The sequence below is a fragment of the Nanorana parkeri genome, unplaced genomic scaffold, assembly GCF_000935625.1.
Source record: "Nanorana parkeri isolate BGI_ZX_2015 unplaced genomic scaffold, ASM93562v1 scaffold6, whole genome shotgun sequence".
Classification (NCBI taxonomy): domain Eukaryota; kingdom Metazoa; phylum Chordata; class Amphibia; order Anura; family Dicroglossidae; genus Nanorana; species Nanorana parkeri.
Window position 1 is genome coordinate 3,739,853 of NW_017306274.1, and position 23,756 is coordinate 3,763,608.

General features: G+C 45.1%; 1 protein-coding gene across 1 annotated transcript in view; it reads right to left on the bottom strand.

The window, feature by feature from the left end:
- Positions 1-23,756, bottom strand: part of ITFG1 (integrin alpha FG-GAP repeat containing 1) — a 178,027-nt gene that overhangs the window by 18,188 nt on the left and 136,083 nt on the right. The window contains 3 exon segments of the mRNA XM_018553222.1: positions 3,195-3,277; positions 5,921-6,045; positions 22,360-22,438. Of these exon segments, the coding sequence (XP_018408724.1) occupies positions 3,195-3,277; positions 5,921-6,045; positions 22,360-22,438 (287 nt within the window).

The following is a 23,756-nucleotide window of genomic DNA, read 5'->3' on the forward strand; positions in this document are numbered from 1 at the left end:
GGTGGGGACTCTGGGAACTCAATGAAAGTGTGTGTGCAATAGGTCCCCTTGACTGGCCTATACTCAGCTTGCCAGAGCTCCCCACTGTTCTGTCACAGCAGAAGACAATACTTGGCACATCCAGATAGGGGGGAGCAGGTGACCCGGGTGACGGTGCCGAGGTCTAGCAGGAAAACATAAGGACCGAGCAGAGTCACATGACTGAGGAAGTGATGTCACTACTTGTCACAGTCGGAGACACCAGTCATTTTAGTGCAGGCTGTGACAAAATAAGGAGTGGCAAGGAAACGTTGGCACGGTGAGTATCGGGGGTGCCCTCTGCAAAGACACTGTCACTTTGCTCTGCATGGGCCAGGTGTTCACTTTAAAGAAAGATAACCTTGATGCATTCCGAGCTCTGCAGCTTTTTTTATTAAGGTACAGAGCATACAAAATGGAGAGCACAAATCTTACGTGCCTGCGGAAATGGTGTCAGTATCGCTTGTGTTCGTTAATTGCTGCACTTAACGAGTCAAGCTGAAACAATTTCCGAAGACAATAGCACGGCCGGCTAAACTGTCCCGCGTTATGATGGAGATTTACGTGCTAACAGCTAAGGTTCTGACTCCAGGCCTCCCTTCCGATTCCCAAAATAACTTGGACCACGCCGGAGAGGAAAATCAATAGACGCTTATTAAGGAAGATACATGTGAAGAGATAGCACCAAGTTCCAGGAAGAAGAGATGCCAGGGGATAGGAGACAGACACAGGCTTCAATGATGACAATAAATACCGATTAACTCTTCCACATCTGGGGAAAGGCCAAACAGGAGCATCCTAGAAGCAGGCAGACGATGAGCTCCTCTCTATAGCGCTTTTCTTTCAAGTTCCTTCATAAGCTTCCCTTGGTCCGTGGCACACAATGCAAACAAATGACTTGGAATATAAAAGGTTCTATACAGTCTGGTACTTCACTGTCACCTGCTACATAGTGAGGAACCGCTGCTCCAAACACAGAATTAATTTCTTCTTCTTGGGCAACACTATTTAAAAGTTCCGGACTTCTCTGGTGCTTCTCCCTTTCTCTGGAAATTCCTTCTGCATACTATCAGGCGCTCACAACCATTATTACTTTTATATTTATTTATTTAGAATTTCTTATAGTTAAAAACACTCATACCCATAATTCAAGCCGACCTTTGACACTGGAGCTGTCATAGGTCGGATCTATTGATCGGAAAGTCAGTGAACACATACTGCTGATCGCTGACTTCCCGATCATCTCCCTGCAGAGAGCAATGACTGTCAGTCACCACTCCCCACAGGTATTCCCCCCTCTTTTCTCCATTTCTCCAACGCGGACTTGAGGAATGGACAGGGGAGGGGGCGGGCACAGCTGGATAGGCCGAGCCAGCTGTCGATCAGCTAGCAGGGTGGATCTCGACAGTATAGTCGGGATCCGTCCTGGCTGCGGCGTGGCTCTGCGCTCTCAGCATATAGTGGGCAATGGCCCGTTATATACTGAGTTTTGGGTCACCGGAGGACATTAGTATATGTCCTCCTGAGACCCTGAAGAGAACTATGGCCAAAAAAGGTTGTCCCATAGTTCTCTTTTACAAACACAGTTCACACTTTTCCACCACCCATTTTCTAGCTTGATTATATCTGTTCTTTGTATTCTTCTAGCAAAATTATATAGGATCACAATTCTAGGACCCAGGTGTATGTTTGTAGCATTTGACCGTGTCCTGCAGGATCTCTTGTAGCATGTTTGCAGTCTTTGACTATCTTCTGCAGCAAGTCTATACTCTCTGACCATCTCTTGTAGGATGTCTGCAGTCTCTGACGAGTGCCTGCAGCATGTCTATACTCTTTGACCATCTCTTGTAGGATGTCTGCAGTCTCTGACGAGTGCCTGCAGCATGTCTATACTCTCTGACCATCTCTTGTAGGATGTCTGCAGTCTCTGACGAGTGCTTGCAGCATGTCTACACTCTATGACCATCTCTTGTAGCCTATTTGCATTCTTTGACCATCTCCTGCAGGAGATACCTGTTAAACGATCCTTCCTTCCTTCACAAATTAATTATTTATCAAGACTTTAGGTTCCCTTTAAGACATACAGCAATTGGCCAAACGTTTGAGAACATGGCCATCACACCTAGTATATTGCAAGTATGTGGACATCCCCTCCAAATGATTGAGTTCAGATGTTTCCAATGAAGGGTACTGTTAATGCTACAGCATACAAAGGCAATGGTGCACTTTCAACCTTGTGGGAAGAGGTTGGTGAAAGCTCTTTGTTTTGTCCAGCATGACTGTAACTCCTGTGCACAAAGCCAGCTCCATAAAGACATGTAAAATCTATTGATCTGCGCTTCTGTATAATACACTAATAATGTGGGTAAAGAAGCTGCCACAATACAGACTAAGGAGTCCCGACAATTTAAACAGTGATTTAGCGCCGCAAAATCACTGTTTTAATAAAGACATGGTTGATAAGTGTGGTGTGGAGTAATTTGAATGGCCTGAGCAGGGTCCTGACCTCAACCAGATTCAACAGCCTTGGGATCTCATGGAACACCATCTGCAAGCCAAGTCTTCTGACCCAACATCAACATACCTGACCTCACAAAGGGTTTTTGACTACACGGGAACAAATTCCCACAGACACACTCTAAAATGTTGTGGATTGGAGAGTGGAGTCTACTATAGTGCACCCGGTGGCATCTCCATAATAATGCCCATGCATCTGGAATGGGATGTCCAGCAAGCTCATAATGGTGTGATGGACAGGCGTTCACAAACCTTTGGCCATATTGTGCAGCTGCTCTCTGATTCAAAAGCAAGAAAAAATAAAATAAAGGCAGCACAGTGGCTTGGTGGTTAGCGCTTATGCCTTGCAGCACTGGGGGTCCTGGTTCAAATCTCGGTCAGAATACTCTCTCCAAGAAGTTTGCATGTTCTCCCTGTGCTTGTGTGGGGTTCCTCCAGGTATTCCAGTTTCGTCCCACACTCCAAAGACATGCTAGAAGGTTAATTGGCTCCTGTCTAAATTGGCCCTGCATGCATGTACAATGGGGACCTTAGACCGTAAGCACCTTGATGACACGGACTGATGTGAATGTGCAGTATGTAATTTGTCAGTGCTATATAAATACCTGAAATGCGTAAACAAATAATAATGAGCTGCATAGTTCTCAGGCTGTTATTACCTTTTAGGCTGTTGGTGCGGGTACGGAATGACGATGAGCTGGGAATTTGGAATGATCGCCGTCCATTCCTGCCGTCTTATTTGCTGAAAAGAGAAATAGACACACGACTAATGGAAACTGCGCAGACATCCCTACGGAACAGTGCGACCAGCAATCGACTATAATACAGCGCGGCAACGGAAGCAGATTCAATTATAAAACTGGGATGTAATCGGACTTTTCACTGGCCATTTAGATGATTCATTAGCAAATGTTAGTCATGTCTAATGATGGATGACTAAGTAGATTTATCTGGCAGAGCTCAGCATGGTCCCAATTATAAAGAAGACTAATGAACGAAGGCGTTCACAAAACATTCACTGTCTGCTGACACGACACAGCCGACCCCCCTTTCAGGGAGCCAGTGGAAAGAGCAACCCCTAGGACCAGAGTGCACGTCAGGAAAGCTGCCCGCACACCGCTAGACAATCCTTTTCAGCCAAATGGAGGAGAAAGTTCAAAGGCTCAGGATGGAAAATGTTTTCTTGTTTCTGAACAAATTAAATTCTAACCCTGAATGTGATTTCCGTTCGGAAGAAATCGTACATACTGTAATGCGCATGTGCTGGGCACACAAACCCCCCCGCCCCAAACAGTTCAATACTTCTGAGATTCCAATCAAGTAGCAGATCTGGTTACAATTTAAAGGAGTTTTTGAATGAAATTAGTCAGCTCAATGATGGCAAGATCAAATGTTCCAACTAACGGTTATTCAGAATTTCAACCCAAATTTTACTGGTGTATGGCCAGCTTAAGATGAAGTCTATTTTGCACGCACATTTTGAGAACTTAAAGTGACATTAAACCCTCAGATTTTGTAACATAAAACAATACTGTAATGTGCGCCTTACTGTAACCCATGGTGGTTTCCCTTCTCTTTGCTGCTCTTCCTTTTAAATCTGTATCTGTTCTCATGCTTGGGGAGAACTTCCCTTTGCAGCAGACTGCCTTGTCTCTGGAATGGATACATGGTGTCTGTGTGTAGGTTTGTAACCTGAGCCAGCACTACAGGAAGAGGCAGTCTGCTGCAAAGGGAAGTTCTCCCCAAGCATGAGAAGAGATGAGGTTTTTAAAAGGAAGAGCAGCAAAGAGAAGGGAAACAATCATGGATTACAGTAAGGCACACATTACAGTATTGGTTTATGTTAAAAAATCTGAGGGTTTAATGTCACTTTAAGTGTTTCTGACTGCTCTGAGCAATCAGAAGCGCTTTAGCTAAGAAGTGCTTCTGATTGGTCAGCACAGTCAGGTGACCGTTTCTGGGGGGCAGATATGAGTGGGTAATTCCATTTTCCCAAATTCACTTGAGAGAAATGGGAGGGGGGAGAGAGAGAGACACAAGTTTAGCAGTCATTAGCTGTGATAGCTGCATTAGTTTTCTTTTTTTGTGCATTAGTTTTCTTTATTTTCACCTGGTGATCCTGCAAAAAACACTTCCAGTCTACACTGCATCTATGGAGGGAGCCATGGCTGTCCCACAGGCTGAACTTCAAACAGGTCTGCCTTTCTTCAACTTCATTACATAAAGACTGATGGGTCTAGTGGTTTACACAATAAAAATAAGGCTGTTTTCTATTTTAATCTCACAGCAGTGACAAGGACGTGGCACATCAGGATCAACAGCTATTTTCTGTACTTGCTAAAAACACTGTTAGCTTGAAAAAGGCAAACTAATGCATTTACCACATCTATGGACTGGTAAGGTGCAATATATTACATTTTTCTTTTGGCTTCATATGCCTAAAGGGACACTAAACTCAGGAGTTAAATCTTAAAAATGCATTCAAGTACCTTAACTAACAGCAAAAATGTATCTTATTTGTGTATCAGTCGGCTGTAGATCCTCCAATCATCTCTGAATTGGTGCTGACACTGTCCTTTCTTCTGGAGGGGGGCTACTTTTGTTCCCCATGGTCCCTGTGTGGAAAGTAGTCACTGCTCCAAGCTCGCCCTGTGATAAACTAGAATCTCATGTTTCGTTTACTAATTTGTATCTAGATTGTAGTCCATCCCGGGAGCGAGCTTGGATCGGTGACTACTTTACAACGCACACATGGACCATGGGGAACAAAAGTAGTCACCCTCCAGAAGGACGGACAGTGTCGGCACCAATTCAGAGATGATTGGAGGATCTGCAGCCGAGTGATGCACAAATAAGATACATTGTTGTTAATAGTTAGGATACCTGAATCCGTTTTTAAGATTTAACTCCTGAGTTTAGTGTCCCTTTAGGCATATGAAGCCAAAAGAAAAATGTAATATATTGCACCTTACCAGTCCATAGATGTGGTAAATGCATTAGTTTGCCTTTTTCAAGCTAACAGTGTTTTTAGCAAGTACAGAAAATAGTGTCACTTTAAACTCTGGTTTCACTTGTAGCATGCTTGTTCATGTCAGATTGTGAGCTGCGGAGACAGCCAGAACTTTCAGAAGCCATCGCAGCCCATGTATCTCTCTCTCACAACAGTTTGCTTTAGCTTGTTGAACGGCGTAGAAGCCTCATTTATCAAGGTAAGAGGAAGAAATGAGCACAAAGCAAGCCACCACATTACACCCAGCATTGCCGTGACCTGCAATGTCCTTGTGTAGAGAATGAGACGCATTTCTTTCACAGTCGATCTCTCTCACTGGCATTACGCTGCAGCAATAAATAACATACACATTTACCACATGCAGGCTATACTGACCTTTTCTCCGGGCGGCCGAGGGATTCCGACGTACAGATGATCGAGGAAGTTGGCGCTGCGCCCTAATCCCAGGACGTTGTACGGCAGCTGGAGAGCCATGTGTGCCGACTGACTCAGCTGCCCGGCTGAAATTAAACACAGGAATAATCACTTACTTCCAGCCCTACACATGTAAACATGGAGCAAAACACTTCGCCAGACCCTGCATGTGCTGCACCTTCCTTCGTATTTAATTTGAATGAATTATAACAACTCCTTTAGATAATTAAACACAAATCAATGCTTGACAACCCAAAGAGGACCAGTCATTTGTTTACATACCCCCTAGGTGTGATCATGTACAGCTATTATTAAGCGGCAGACAGTGATGTGAGCTGTACTGCTGAACTATAACTACCAATCTGTAGTCTGTTCTCTCCTCCCTTGGGCTCCTACAGAGTATCCATGCAGGAGACACCCAACTCTCCCAAACCTAACTTCCTAGAGCTGTCATGGGGACAGATAAAGGTGTGTAGTCAAGAAATGGCTAAAGGATCGTAAAGTAAAACTATGGGCAAAATTACTAAAATGAGGCATTAAACACAAAAGCATTAACACAGTATTATTATAAACAGGTAGTTTAAGGTGGACTTTAAATAAGCGACAAACAAAGAAAAGTCTAACACCCGCTTTTTTTAAGCAGTTACAACTGATTTTCTTTTCTTTTGGGAAAAAAATAATTAAAGGATAAGTGCACCTATAAACAAAGTGCACTTATGCTTTCGATCCCTTTAAGATGACATCACCGCTCCCTCCCTGTGCACAGATGAATTCTTACAGAGTTCTGATGGGCCCGGCCTCCGCTGCTTGTTGACATCATACATCCGGCTTGTCTTCCGGCCGGCAGGTGGAGGCAGAAGAACACCATAGAAGTCAATGTGGATGTACTGCTCAGAAGCGGCCGAGAGAGGATGTCCGCCACATGATGTCAACATGCAGCGGAGACCGGGCCATCAGAACTCACTAAGTACTCCTCTGTGTAGGGGGAGTGAGGGATTGGTGATGTCACCTTAAGGGAGCGGAAAGGTCCCAGGAACCCAAGAGATAGGTAGAAAAAGATAGATAGATAGATAGATAGATAGATAGATAGATAGATAGATAGATAGATAGATAGATAGATAGATAGATACTAAGATGACAGTGAGTGATGGATATAGATAAATAAATATATTTAGTAGAAGACAGACAATTAGATAGCTAGAAACAAGATAGATACGATAGAACAAAGATAAAGATAGACAGATAAGATAGATACATTGTACAAGCAGACAAATAGATACACAGATAAGAGAGAGAGGAGAGAGAGAGGAGAGAGCGAGAGAGAGAGAGAGATACAGAATGATACAGTCAGACAGATAGACAGACAGATATTACATCACTTAGGACTTTAATAGATCTGAAATGTAATTATTCCTAAAACATCCACTAGAAAGACAGATACAGATAGATAAAGATGATTAATTAGGCAGAATGATAGACAGAGATAAAGATAGAAAGATAGATACAGATGGATTAAGAAGATGAACAAGATAAAATGATAGAAAGAAAGAAAAGATAGATACATTGTACAAGCAGACTGATAGATAACCAAGATAGATACAGTAGAAAGAAAGAAAGATATGGGATGGATGGATGGATGGATCGATAGATAGATAGATAGAGAGAGAGAGAGAGAGATTGAGAGATAGAGAGAGATAGATAGATATGGATCGATAGATATAGGGATAGATAGATATGGGATGGACAGATAAATAGATAGATAGACAGACAGACAGATATAGGATGGATAGATATGGATAGACAGAAAGGGATACAGATCAGATTGCTTTCAGTAGATATGAGCATGTCTCAAGGACAGTTTTCCGCACTGGGGACTAAATAGATCTGAAATTTAATTCTTCTTAAAACAGCGGCAATAAAACAGAATGTTTCAGATGTGATTTCCGAGCTCGTGTTCCCGCCTCGGCCAGACGTCCCCAGATATATTCCAGCGCTGTCTGGACACAGAAGAAGCAATTATTTCCCTCTTTGTACTGTTTAATGCCAACACAAGGCCGATCATTGAAATATTTCACACTTGCCCGGGAAAACTTGTGACGGATCAGTTTAATCATCTGCTCGGCCGCTGGATGTATAATTACTGGCGAGGGGAGCTGGACCCTCACGTTTACACCGTGCCAATGAAGGCAGCTATCTTGTGGACCGAATGACTAAGCCTGAGGAGTCTTATCTGTTCAGCAGTAACTAACAATGGCATTGAATCATGAGGTATCTTTTATAAGGTGCCGAGAGGCAAACGTCATTTTTATGGCACGTCGTAGAACGCGCCCTGCAGTTTAAACACTGAGATTGCGAACATCGTGCTGCCTTGAGCTTGTACCCATCCAACAAAACGTCTATAAAGAGGACCTTTCTGAATAGAAATATGGACATTGTGGACTTGTTAAAAAGAAAGCCATAGTTTTTAAGAGTTTTCCATATAAGGATGATCATTGGAATATTTCACATGGGAATGGTCCAATGTTGCTAGCAACCTCTTTGGCATGCAACACATCTTGGAGTGTCCGATGCCTGTGTCCACAGGAGTGCTATGGCTCCATCCTTCCACCCCTATGGCACTGCTGTGTTCTGTAGTGACATAGAGATTGAAGAAGGGAACCATGGCATGGCATCCTGATAGTGCTGAGTGCTGAAGAGGCTTTCAGAGGCTGCAGTCTTGGAACGGAGGGGAGGTAGGGCACATGTGTCACCAGAGGCAAATATGCTGTGTCTTCTATTGTCGGGCACTGGTATTTTTTATACCTGACAGGGCCTCTTTAAGGGCTCATATACATAAGCGTTCTTGTCAAACTCAGCTTTTGCCAGCGCTGCTCAAATGTAGGCGTTCAAATACAAAATGCATTGCCTTCAATTCAAATGTACCTCACTATGACATGCCTCGCCCCCAAGGAAATGCAAGGCAAAGCAGGTCAAACGGAGCCTTTGAACTGTCATCTGCACTACTCTATTGAAGTCAATAGGAATCTGTTGACCGGCATTTGATGTGCTCTTGAAACACACATATACCTGAGCCTTTAGGTATTAAGAAGTTGAAGGACCTAATATTGAGTCCTACTTGAGAGGTTTTGGTTAATTGGGTCAGGTCAAGAATATATAATTTTGAAGATTTAGAGGCAAGTCCCTTGACATGGGTTGATTTTTTCGGTATCAAGTACGGGTACTGATATTTATCTTATGGTACTTGCCGATACTGAGTACAGATACCGGTACTTCCGCTAGCATGGAGCCAGCTTCCCAGCCAATCAAGAAGCCAGACAGCATGTCAATACCTGCCACCCGGCTTCATGCTGTTTGGCCGGGAAGCAGGCTTCCCAGGCAATCAGCATGGAGCCGGCCAAACCGCATGGAGCTGGCTTCCCTGCCAATCAGGAAGCCGGGAGGCGAGTCATTACCCGCCGCCCGGCATCCTGGTTGGCAGGGAAGCCGACTCCTTGTTCCCTTGCGGCACTGCTGGTCAGAGGAAATCTCCCTCTGACCAGAAGTTCCGGTATCGGGGGTATCAGAGCATTTGGGTGAGTACTCATCCAAATACTTGGTATCGGCACCGATACTAGTATTGGTGCATCCCTAGTATTCATGTTCTTCCATCGTCTCAGAATAGGAGCTGTGTTCTGCTATCGATACTTATAGATGAGAATCTTTGTGATGTTCAATCAAAAAAGAGGGGAGAGCTTTTTGTTGAAGGATTGGTTGATGCAGTGAAATCTATTTTTATATTTGATCTGTGTTGGACTCACCAAGAAATGCAGAATCCTGGGCCTTAAAGGGTTCCATGTGGTCCATGGTGGGCCTCGGAATTTGAAGAGCCCAATTTATAACCTCTAAGCCCTTTTCCTCCATCACAGATACAGTTGGAGCCCTGACATGCAGGCAGACTCTCACTACCACCTAATGAGATTACTCTCAGCATTGTACGATGTGAAATGTTCCCCCAGTCACTCTGAAGGATCATTACTGAAGACAGGAGTGAGCAGGAGACGGGTGTTAGATTTTGCCAGATGCTGTCATAATGTCTCCTACTCCAGTCTTGACTCCTGCCATGCTCCTTTACACTCTGACCTTTGTATTTACTGAAACATGCCGCATGAATGTCACTCGTATGGGACTGGATCATGAGAGTGAAGCTGGGTACACACGCAGCAAATTTCAGTCGAATCAGCGGGAATTCGCCGTGTTGTTGACCCTATTCCTTCGGCAGAGGTTGATCATTAGAACATGTTGGAAAATCTCCAGCCGGATGGAGCTTGCAGTCAATCAGCTCCATCCTCAGTTCTGGTATTCTGACAGTGGACATTGGCCACTATAATAGAAGCAGCGGGTCATTCGCCCATCCCTGCTGTTCACCATGAATGGAGGAGGAATCTGTTCTATTTTTTTCATTCAGTTGAACTAAAACAAAAACCAGACCCATGTATACCCTACTTTAGAGCAAAGGTAACGTAGGCCTCCGGCTCACAGCAGCCGATTGCATTAAAAATCTTATTCTATAACCTTACAGTTTGGAAAATGACATCTGCAAACTCTTTGAGTGATTCTGATGTTTCCAAGAGCCTGTCATTTCTTGGGTGTCCACCCCGGCATTGCACCATTATGCCAAACAATGCTTAAAGGAGAACTATGAGGTGAGTGAAAATCACTCATCCTCATAGTTCGAGTCGACGTGTGACAATGAAACTGTCACACGTCCTCTCAATAGATCAGCAAGTGAGCGAACACATACCATCGCTCGCTCAGTCAACACTCCCTGCAGGGTTTCCCCCTCCCCTCTCTGATCCTCCAGCACTGACTGGAGGAATGGATGGGGGAGGGGGTGGGTACAGCTGGCTCTGCCCCTAGATAGGCAGAGCCCGCTGTCATTCATGCAGCTGGGTGCATCTCAACAGTGATGTCGGGATCCGTCCCGGCTGCGGCGGTCTCAGTACAGCTCGCGATATACTGAGCTTTGGGTCACGGGAGGACACCAGTATATGTCCTCCCGTGACCCTTAAGAGAACTATGGGGAAAAACACTTACCCCTAACTAATGCTTGGCCAAGCAAGTAAGGGGTGTTAAGGAAAACCAGCCACCACTAGCCTAATGCAATAAGAAGAATATTCAGTGTCAAAATAGATGCAAAAAGAAAGTTGGTAACTAGTTGCAAGCCCCAGATGAAGTCAATTGTGACGTAACGCGTAGGGCGGAGTCTCGCAGACGTGGATTGGAGATTGCATGGTCGGCAGCACAGCTCCTGTTTGATCTGTTTTTGCACCCAAAGAACAAGGAGAGGTGTCGAGCATACATTTTATTTGAAGTTTTATGTCTACTTTTTTCACGTGAGTAGTTTTTTAAATAAAGGAGATTTTTTAATTTTGCGGTTTTACGATATGGGCTGTTTTTATATTTTATTGGATATGGTCGTGATGACATGCTGACGTCATTTTCTGTGCAACGATTGTGGAGAGATGGCCTTTGCATGAGATCGATTGGAGACCCATTAAAGCGATTTTAGACCCGTTCAGGTCTATTTATAAGGTGAGCGGCCCACTGAGAGGGGGAGCACCTGGGTGATAATTGGAGTTGACGCATGGACTTTGTATAAAGGACTTTCACAGTGGAAGGATAGAGTGTGGTGCACAAAGGAGAAATCCTGAGCACTATATACGTGTGATTCCACATTTGTGTATATTTGAACACGTAATATAAGATTGAACTTTTCCTAGGATTATTATTTATAAGAAGATTCATTGTGAACACTTTTTTGATTGCATGTATTATTTAAGCACACATTTAATATAGAGATTTGTTTATGTATTGTTCTAGATGAAGCGCAGCGCATTCATTATAAATTGTTTTCTCCATCTTTTCTCCATCTTCCAACATGACCCAACATGTCAAGTGGTGGCTACAGATTTAGGTAAGTAAAAAGGCTTAGGAATGTCTTTTAAATTAAGTTAGGCCGGTGGAGGGGGTTGGTGTGCACTGGCCGCACTTCAGCTTTAAATGACACCTGTCACATGCTGATAAGAAGCAGTGTAACCTTGCAGCTTAATAGCAAAAATCCCCTGGTGCTACTTTTAGAAGAATATATAGTGCAAGTGCAAGTACTGACTTTCTGAAAGCCCTACTGCCCCTCTGTGCCACATGTGACAGTGCTCAGACCTGGTGATAGGTCACTCAGCCACTGTATGATGCGGAATGAAGTTGGCACGTCTGCCCCATACCCAAAAGTTCAGATTTTCAGACAGCCGGCTTGGCTCAGTGACGGTACACATTCAGCTCTTTAAAAGGAAAGCTATACACGGAAAGCCACGCAGTTGCAGGGTTACAATGCTTATGACCGGTTGGCTTTACTTTGGAGCGGATCTTTAGAAGGTTCTGCTCCGGAGATGGCAGAACAGCTCACTGAGAAAAGCGCCAGGTTGGCATCATCTGCGAGTTCCTTTTTAAAAGGCTGTAAAGAAAAGCAGCCGTCTCACCCAGCCCACAAGCTGCTAGGCTGCCTCCTGACAATGCGGTTTAATCAGACAAACAAATGACTGAATCGGCCGGGCAGCACTGAGTCCTTCCAGCAATATTTATTGCATTACTTAAGCCGCCTGATGTATTTATTACATTCACTTTGTTATATTAACCAGACTCCATTAGCTTTTATATACACTTAAGGCAATTAATAGCTGATGAAGCAGCCATTACATTTCGCTATACCAATAATGCTGTCGTCAGTGGCTCAAGGGCTGTGTTCATAAAGGGGCATTTGCCGTGGGCCCTGTTAGATGCAAAGGCACCAATGTTTCTGCATCCTGATTTTTCCACAACCCCTTTTATAAAGCTGAACTCCAGGCAGGTATAAAAGATTGCCATGTATTCCACATACACTAAATGGTCAAAAGTTTGTGAACGCCACCACACCTACTGTATATGAGCTTGTTGGACATCAACCCCAAAACTATGGGTATTAATGTGGAGTTGCCTCCCCCCACCCCCTTCCATGAGGCTATAACATCCTCCACCATTCTGGTGAGGCCTTCCAAAAGATCGGGAAGGGAGTCTGTGGGAATTTGTGCCCATTCATCCAATTCAGGTACCAATGCTGGATGAGAAGACAGTGTGTGGGTTTATATCTACATAGCTGTGATAATATCTGAGAACAGGTCCATTTTACCAGCGAGTGTTCTTCATTTCTTTAAAATGACTTAACAGTCTTAGGCTACTTATGAATGTAGTTTTGCCGCTACCTGGTAGTTGGGACACACAAGCCGTGTTAGTGTATCTTGGGGTACTGCAGATGAATGCCAATCTATATAACAAGATCCATAACGAGTTTTCTGCAATCTGTATGATGAAATGCGGTTTTCGCTTTGTATATTCATTTCGACCAGTTAATGAAAAGGAGCCTTTCATGTAGGTAACCATCCATGGGAAAGAGATGAATTAATGCCATTGATCTGGACCTAGCATAATCCTCGGCAATGCTTTCCAGGGTAAAAGTAATTACCGGCAAAATTAATTTGCTGCTCTGAATAACAGAAAGTGTTTAACTGGAGTCGGGGCTAATGGTGCTCCAGGATAGGTGTACTTATTCAAGGCTAAAACTATCTGTAGCGCCTTGGTCCTGTATTAAGGATAGCTTGGTGGTGGGAGGAGGTTATCGGAGCCCACTGTCTATTTTGTCAGTGATGGTCCTCATTCAACCAGGTCATGGTATAGCTTGTAGTAGTAGTCACATTCAACTGGCACATACACCATAATTCCATCACCATGGAATGTGTCAAGATGATGATTGTCCAAAAAATACACAGGAGTGCAAGTTCTACAGGTCAAGTTTTTCTACACCTTAAAGAAAAGGGATCTTCTTTCAAGAACAGTGAGGTGCACATTATGGACAGATGGGACAATTGGTCTGCAAGAGGCATAAAAGAGGCCATCTCTGTCATAATGGACCAACCATCCCAGAACAGGGTTGGGTCAAAGGAGCCCACTGCCTATTTCGTCTATAAAGGTCCTCATTCATCCAGGTCATGGTATCACTAGTTAGTCACATTCCACTGGACTTGTTCTGTAATGTTGAAGACATTTCGTAGCTTCTCCAAATCACTTCTTCAGTTCTGAGTGTGAAGAGGATACCCCAGCATTTACATCCACAGAGGTAGTGCAGAGCAGACATCATAATCCAATCACCATGGAATGTGTCAAGGCAGATAATGACTGACCAAGAAATACACAGGACAGGTCCTGCAGGCCAAGACTTGATGATTTTTCTACCTTCTTTCGAGAATAGTGAGGTGCAAATTTTGGAAAGATAGGTCAACTGGTTTACAAGAGACATGAAAGAGGCCATCTACGTCATATTGGAACAACCATCGCTAAACAGAGATAGGGGCCTTTCAACACCATCTGTCTTACACATAAAGTATAATAGAACATGATTTAAACATATCTACCCTGGCTATTTGACCACAATCAACACCTTCAGGTAGGTACATTCAATGATTAACACCTATGCAGACTTCTTGACACCAAGAATGGCATTGTGTAACCAGAAAAAGGGGGTTCCACAACTGACACACCTCCCATCTGGTTCTTGGACAATCTACATCCATCTTGACAGATCCCATTTTAAAGGGCTAGCAGCAAGGGATTAATAAGAAAGCCTATAAAGTCATAGCAATCCAAAGCAGAACACTGAGATTTCTGTGTGAGCTCAGACGCGACTGGTTCTCTTTGCAGAATTCCAGAAGCCCAAACGAGTTCCACCCCTGTGAAATCAGAATAGATGGGAGCTGTTAATATTTCATTTTAACCACGGCCAACCTTTGCCTTGTGATTATCAGGAATCTCCACATTGCGGGCGGCCGGCGCCGCTATTACCATTTGAACTTTACAGCGGTGCCGGAAGCGTATAACACTAATTACACGGTGTGGACAGTTTCCATTTTAGACCGGCGGTGGTGTGAAATGTCGCAGGGTGAATTTCCTCGCGGAATGTCAGATTTATGGCGTGTGGGAACAGATTTCTGAAGCAAACAGAGCACGCCGGGCTGTTAGTAGTCCTCGCCGGAGATAATGATATCTGGGTACCCCAGGCATCAAAGTGTCTGAGAGGGGAACCGTTTCTGTGGCCCACAGCAACCACATTCTGCCTTTCTTATCCCCTGGAGCAGTACAGGAAATTTAAAAGTGTATTTTCTTCTTTTGGGTAAAAAAAAAAATATGCATTATCCTATTTGGGGTATGGTGAAATGATAAAGTATACCACTAAATTATTTTAGAATATTTCTATGTTGCTCTATATTAAACTTCCTGAGAAGCCCTCGTGCCTTCACTGGACCATCTCTGCATCTAACACACTGGAAGCATCTCGTTCTTAGGCCTTTAATAGACTGATGAGTTATAAGGGAGGAAACCAGACAAGTAGGTGATCTTTAGGCCCCTGTCACATGGGCTCGTTCATTCTGCTTCAACAGGGGATCCTAGATTGGATCAGAACCGAGACCGATGTCACATATATGACTTCTGTATCTGTTCCAATATCCCCCCCATCTCAGGATAGATAAATAATGGACCAAGGTAACCAGTATGGGTGGCGGGATGTAAATAAGCCTGCTCCCACCTATATTTGCCAACATCTGGTCGGTAAACGTTTTGCCCGAGGAATCTAAGCAGACGCAGCAGTGGGCAGAAATAGGTGGACCCAAGTGTGCTTACATCCCGCCGCCCATAGGGATGTATTGCGGACTGCCTTTGGTTACACCCACATGTGACGCTGAGCCTTCCTGATTGAAAGAACTGAAGTCCAGTGAATGAAAGGATGATGTCATCACCATGGGCGTCTCGAGACCAGGTGTCACCCGGAGCGAATACCAGGTGACACCCCGCTGTGACGTCAACACGCATGTGCGTAATGACGTAATCGCGCATACACAGCCAACTTATTGATACCTGCAGGCGGCCATCTTGGTGATGGACGCTGGCAGAGAGAGGAAGAATAAGGTATGCCGTGGGTCCCCTCCTCTCTCCTGAAACTGTCGGGCTCTCAGTCCATGGCCGAGTGTCCGACTTTTCAGAGGGGGTGACACCAAAATCACTGTCAGCCATTTTGGTGTTCCCCCTCCAATGGTGTCACCCGGGTGCGGGCCGCACCCCCTTGTGATGCCACTGGGCATCACTGGTGTGCTTCTCAATGCAATGCAGGCATATCATAGCTGGAGGGAGGGGGCCAGCAGGGTACTGCACATAGCTTCCTGAAGACATCGTAGCAGCCTGCCTCAGTACTTATATAAGCAGTGGGCTGGCTCATAAGAGCAGTTATGCAAATAGCAAAATGCTTTGTTGGGTGGATGTCAGTCTTTAGGGGTGGGCCTTCCTAGGCAGGCTGTATTTGTAGGCAGACCAGCCTAGTTAATGCCCAAATGTGATGCTGAGCCTCCATGATTGAAAGAACTGAAATCCAATGAATGGAAGGGGCGGGCTAGGGACTAGGGCTTGGGAGTAAACAGCTAGATGATTACAGATATCCTCCAGCCAGGAAATGAGCCGGCTCTATCTGACTTGCTGCAGCTTCTAATGGACATTGTGAGAAGCTCCTAGTGTGCAGTGACATCAGAGGAAGCAATTTCAGTCCAGGAGAGGAGCCGGTACAACTGTGCAAGACTGAAGGGAAGGCCGGAGTTCAGCTTTAAGACTCCACATGGTTGGATCCCTGGCAGCTTTCCAATCTACGTCCCCCAGCCCTGCATGGCATCAATGATAACTCCGGTGTCACAGCACTCCCTATTCTACTCTAAATTTGTTACATGAATCTCATTCTCTACACAGTCTCAATTATGCACTTGTTGATGGGACTTCCGATCCACAATAAAAGATTTACAGATGGCACAACTAAAGGCTCTCAAATAATAGTCTATTTTAATCGGTGCTGAATTTAATTGCCAATAACTCACATTTTATGGTCAGCCGCAGCTCTTAAAAGCAAGATAAACGGCAATGGCGTGACAACGGTTTGTCTTCTCTCTTTTTGTGCAAGACAAATCCTCGAAGGACAATAAAAATCTGTTATATTCATATAGGTTTAATTAAATATGCATACAGTATTTGACCTAGGTACATTTCTTAAAGGGTCAGATCACCCGTAAATGAAATTTTAAGTTGTAGGTGGGACCTGGTGGGCTGAAGATTCCTATATTCTTGGATATTCCAATAGTAAGATCTCCCTGCCAAAATTCATGTCCAACAAGGAGTTTTCGGTGTCCCTGCCTACCTCTGTGCGTTCCACAAAAGGAGTGGTAGTAGCTCCTAATAATGGGCACAGCAGGTGTACAGACCCGGGAATTCAGCACAGGGATGGTGGGAGCTCCTCATAATGGGCACAGCGGGTGCACAGACCCGGGAACTCAGCACAGGGATGGTGGGAGCTCCTCATAATGGGCACAGCAGGTGTACAGACCCGGGAACTCCGCACAGGGATGGTGGGAGCTCCTCATAATGGGCACAGCAGGTGTACAGACCCGGAAACTCAGCACAGGGATGGTGGGAGCTCCTCATAATGGGCACAGCAGGTGTGCAAACCCGGGAACTCAGCACAGGGATGGTGGGAGCCCCTCATAATGGGCACAGCGGGTGTACATACCCGGGAACTCAGCACAGGGATGGTGGGAGCTCCTCATAATGGGCATAGCGGGTGTACAGACCCAGGAACTCAGCACAGGGATGGTGGGTTCGGCATAAGCACCCACTGTATCACCAACAAGGACAGGCCACGAGAGTAGCCCGGCCCGGCTCTACACAAGCACACGCTCGCTGGTAGGTTTCGGCAGCAATTTCATTTTAAAAACCATAAGCTTTACTAGAGCAGCTGTGTCCTCCACATGCGTCTCCATGACACGGCTGACCGTCGTACACCTTTAACAGAGTGCACAGGCCTCGCAGACCCGGTCAAGTCTGACAAATTATTATTTGTAGCAGATGGCTAATGCGGTCCCACACGGCACCGCACGACTCTCCGGGCTATACGTACATGGGGCTAGGACACCCGCCTGGATAATTTCATTCGCTGTCCTATAATTGCCTTGTTACCAGCGCGGATCTTGGGAACCGGCCAAAAACGTGCGGCTTGAAGGAGGAGGATACTGTGCCTGTGTATTCCAAACTGAAGGATCCACACAAAACAAAAGGCCCCAATTACCACCGGAGGAAAGCCATGACGTTTCACGGAAAACGCCATTCTGATTTTTTTTTTTTACTGTTTCCAAGGCAGCAAAGGATGTCAAAGTGACTGACGTCCTGAATTCCTAAACTGGCCGTTTCTACAACAGTCATGGACACATTAGGTAATACTTCAGGGGATGTTCATGGTTAAAGGGGCCAGTCCCGTCAAGAGTGATATTTATGTTATGGGTGGAATCTGGTGGGCTGAGTCACTCACTGGCTTTTCTCCAATCAACAATTTGAGTTTACTGCATTGCAATGTAGGGGGGTGTTGGACCTCTGCACAGAGACCACTACTTCCACACAGAATGCAAGGGCCCTTCTCTGCAGCATGCTGGCAGGGGACAAGCTTTTTTACTCAGGCTGTGGCTGCTTTTTAAAGAAAATGAACTAGAAGACTTTGTACCTCTATTGCTTTGATGCTCCTAGATTGTATTTAGCTCATTTAAACTGAAAGTTGAATTGGGCTTTAACTACTTGCCGTCCAGCTATTGTAATTAAAAGGATGAATGGTGAACTCTTACGGCAGGTGGAACGTCCTTTCCTGCTCCTGGTCCGGGGGAGAGCGCGCGCAAGCGGGAGACGTGAACATCGTGTACAGTCAGTGACGGCTGTTACGTACAAGCGTTCAGGTGGCTACAGAGCCGCCCGATCGCTTGTACGGTGAGGGAAGTGTATGCCCCCCTCTACCACTGCTGCTGGATATGCCAGGCTCTGCTGTCCCAAGTGCTGGCCCAGGACTGGCACAGAGGGTCTCTGCACTGAGATCGGAGGGAGATCAGCATATATCCACCCACTGATTTTCCCTCCCATCACTGAACCCAGAAGCGATGTGTATTACATCACTTCCGCTTTCAGCCTGTCATTTTCTGGCTGCTGTAACTGGAGAAGAAGCTGATCTGTGCCTCATCAGCTGTTTTGAGGTCCTTAGGTGACATTAGGGGTCTAATAGACCCCTGGTGTCTCCATAAAAAGGACCTGTCACTGTGTCTGTGCCATCACATAGACATGCGATAGCAATAAAGTTTAAAAAGGCAAGTTTCAAAAAAGTTTATAAAATATATAAAACATTATTATTTTTTATGAGGCCCCGTCCCCATGTACACAAACACACACAGGGTGAGCCTACGTGCAAAAATGACAATTACACCACACAAAAGTTACTTATCACCATGAACATTAGTTAATACTAAACTGATGACGCTAAAAGCTTTTAAACCTTTGCATAGGGGCAATTTTGAGTATGGTAGTTTTTGGAGATTTCGCACAATTTTAAGACTTGACATGCTTGGTATCTATTTATCCGATTTCACCTTTGGCAGGCGGTGTCGCTTCACAACTGCAATCGATGGGACTGCGCCACAAGTGTGTGAGTACAATTGAAAATCCCATTAAAAAACGCACTTAGGAGGCAGCAGTATCTCCTCCCCAATGCTGAACAGTCATACGTAGTAATAGTAACATGCAATCTCCTCTTTAAACGCAGATGTATCTAACTACGCCGCGTTGATCTTATCGGGAAGCGACGGGGGACCCTGACAAGCCGCGGCGAGTAGGACCTGCCAATCTCTCTTCATCCCTTTACAGATAGTCCTGGAGAGCCCGGGAGGATTAAGGCGTGTGCAAAGGGATTAAGTGAAATTATACAGCACTCGTCACCTTTAACCCCTTCAGGCTCCCGGGGTTTCTGCGGAGAGCTGCGCCGAAGGGGGCCACCCGAAAGGTTAAATCTTGATTATTTTTTTTTCCCGGCGTCCCCGTCCGCCCGTCTGCCAATCTAAAATACAATCTCCTTCCAGTGCAGCTGTGTGAGAGCGCAGATAAAGGCGGCACGCCGGGAATGGAAGTTATGGTTTTACGCTCTACAATCGCCTGAGTGGAGTAGCTGAGGAAACGCTCTCTTTTTCTTCCCCGTAATCCTATTTTCTTTGACGTTGGCCTCCAGATACCAGAGTCACAATTGCTGCCGGGCTTATTGTAGTCGCCGAATCAAAGCTTTGGGGGGACGCAATCTAAGAGGGAATATGCCTGGTTTTCTTTCTGAATTTTTAAAGTAGGCATAAAAGCTCGAACCTGATTGGCTATTGGTGATCTCTGAACCTTTGCACACACATAACATTCATTAATATAATTGACCACAAAAAATCCATCCATGCATCCAAATGTCTGTCTGTCTGTCTGGTCTGTCTACGGAAATATCACCATAGTGACCCAGGCGGCCGCTATGTATGGGGCCCAGGGCACAGGGGGGCCCAACCAGGACGAGGAACAAAGGGGTTTCCCAGATGGATCATGATTTAACCTATTCATGTTAGCAGGGGATAATTGTAACTATTACTGCAGTGTAGTGGATGTACGTGCTGTATATGTACTACGGATCATGATTTAACCTATTCATGTTAGCAGGGCAGAATTGTGAGCGCCTCCCACAAGCTGAGCACCGAGATGCGATGCAGCGATCCTGCCCAGCGCCGACTACAAGAGGCACCGCATGAGGCTACGGGGATCGGAGTGAAACTGTGAGTAAGGGAAGCTGGGACGGGGCTGGCTGTAAATCTATTGCTATAGTGTACTGGACGTGTGTAATGTATATGTAGTGCATATATACAGCACACACCTCCACTACACTCCAGCAATAGAGTTACAATTCTCCCCTGCTAACATGTATAGGTTAAACCATGATCCATAGTACATAACATGTAGTTGTACTATGGATCATTTAAAGTCACCTGTCCCTTTAAGAAAAAGTATCGGTAATTGGTATCGGCAAGTACATGAGGGATGTACTTGTACTTGTACTTGGGCCTGAAAAAGTGGCATCGGGACATCCCTAATAGACATGTTAGCTGCAGAAAAATTTGGTTCTGTTTGGATATTTTGTTATCTTGTCATTCGGATGCGAAATTCAATTCGGTTTGGGTTTCGGATAAAATCCGAATTTCGTTAGTTTCGGATGAGTTTACGAACAAATATTCGTTACGACTACCACAGAAAACCATATACAGATATTAATACTAAAGCTGAGGCTCCTAGACATTCAGGATCCGAATTTCTGAATTGCGTTTGGGAGCTCCCGAATGCCAATCGGGTCTGGGAGCCATATATATATATTACTAAAGCTGAGGCTCCCAGACCCGGATGGCATTCGGGAGCTCCCAAATGCAATTCGGAAATTCGGATCCTGAATGTCAATCAGGACTGGGGCCCTCAGCTTTAGTATTATATGTATATGGCTCCCAGACCCGAATGGCATTCGAGATCCAAATTGACGAAAAGCATTTGGGAGCTCCGGAATGCCATTCGGGTCTGGGAGCCATATACATATAATACTAAAGCTGAGGGCCCCAGTCCTGATTGACATTCAGGATCCGAATTTCCGAATTGCATTTGGGAGCTCCCGAATGCCATTCGGGTCTAGGAGCCTCAGCTGTAGTATCATATGTATATACTGAACAAGAATTTTCGTTACGGCATGTGACTTTTCTGGCCAATCAGATGGCTCCCATGTTGCCATAACTCGTGTTCAGACCCATTCAGATGCGTTAAACTGAAAAATACATCTGATTGGCCAGAAAAGTCACATGTCCCATTCAGTTTCGTTTTTGAACGAAATTCGGACGTGATCCGAAATTCGGAAATGTAAATTCGGATTCGGACACATTCGGATGCGTCGGGATTCGGAAATTCGGATGTGTCGAATCACATATGTTTAAACGATAATGATGAGTGAATCTGCACCTGGGCCCACATGGATGTGCAGGTTCGGGTGTGCGTGTGACCGCATGCAATTGTGTGCAGCCGAGTCCTCCCATAGGGAAGAACATGCTGCAGTGCACAATTACAGGCAGCACCTGTTCCCTTCCTGGATCAGGATACTTTACGGGCACGCACGCCACAGTGTTTCGCTATCGCACAGAGCAGTATTGCATGCTAGGTGCGCTGTGTTTCCATTCATTCTGAATGGCACCCCAACGCACCTCCTGGCAGGACTGTGTTGCAGCACTGCGTATTACCGCAATAACATGTTGCGTCACTGTGCAGTGTTTAAAAAGTATTCCATGTACTACCTTTCATCACTGCACGGCTACCCAAGCTATTATATGACATACATATATACTATACATACAGCCAATGAACCACAAAACATGTCTTCTTACCAGACGCATTCTTCAGATAGCCATTGGCGTCCACCGTCATGTACATAATATAGGGACCGGGCTGGTTAACTCCGAAAGGCTGAAAGAAGAGACAATTGTTACTGAAATAAAAAGACAAACAACGTATTACAAGCAACGAAAGGGAACCAACATGTCAGGAGGAATCACTGAATTGGTGACAGTATACTGAAATACCTGAAGGTCTCCTACACATTGATGACACGTGATACAACATGCGTTTACTTGCCTCAAAACAGAAATGCATGTATCATGGTTACAGTGGGGTGCCAATTTTGTTTTATAATGTCCATTTATAATGAACAGGCGGCTGCCTTAAACACAGAACTTTTTTCTAAATATTTTTTCCTTTAATATACATTTTCCAGACTTTCTGGGAGCCACTGGACGGGACTGTAGCCTCTTGCCAGCAATTCTGCACACTGCAACTTTGTTTTTGTTAGGGATGCATTGATACCGGTTTTCCGGTATGTAGTACGAGTAATGCTACTTTGCTTTCGGTACTCCCGCTGGTATGGAGCTGGCTTCCAGGGCAATCAGGAAGCTGGAAGGTGGGTCATTACTCGCCGCCTGCCTTCCTGATTGCCCAGGAAGCCGCCACCATGTTGTTTGGCCGGCTCGCTTCTGGAAACCGGATTCCCAGCCAATCAGCATCAAGCCGGCTTTCTGGCCAATCAGGAAGCCGGGTGGCGAGTAATGAACCGCCTCCCCGCTTCCTGATTGGCCGGGAAGCTGGCTCTACGCTGATTGGCTGGGAAGCAGGTTTCCCGGCCAATCACAGAAAAAAAAAAAATCTATAGATTTGTATAAAGAGACAGTTATGGTGTGCAGAGGGAGAGAGGGATTTAGGAGAATGCCTCATGGGGTGAGTTAGGGAGCCATGAGGAGCAAGAACGCTGGTGGGGTTAATGACGCAGTGACTGCAGATGGCGCCGCGAATGTCAGCAAAATTGTAGAAATGTCACCAGCACACCAGTCCTTTTAGGATAGCAAAAGCTTCATTTATTGAAGTTTTTTGTCATATGACCAACAAGCGCTTTCGGGACCACACAGGGTCCCTTCATCAGGCTTTAGCATTGACGGGCTTTCAGACTTGTCACACCATATTTTTCCCGCGATGATGCAATCAATTTCAATGAGATCCAACAATTTTCCCAATTGGGTAATGAAAGCCCTAAAATTTTAATGTTTGGGTGTTAAAAATTGTGATCATGTGTTATTTTAGAAGGTTAAACTGTGCAGTGCGCACGCCAAATACGCATTGGAAATACATAAATATGAAAGATTCTACAATCAGGTGGTTTAAGGCCCCTTTCACACGGGTGATGATGATCGAGAACGGGGGTTCCTAGATGGATCCACTGCCGAGTTGGATCACA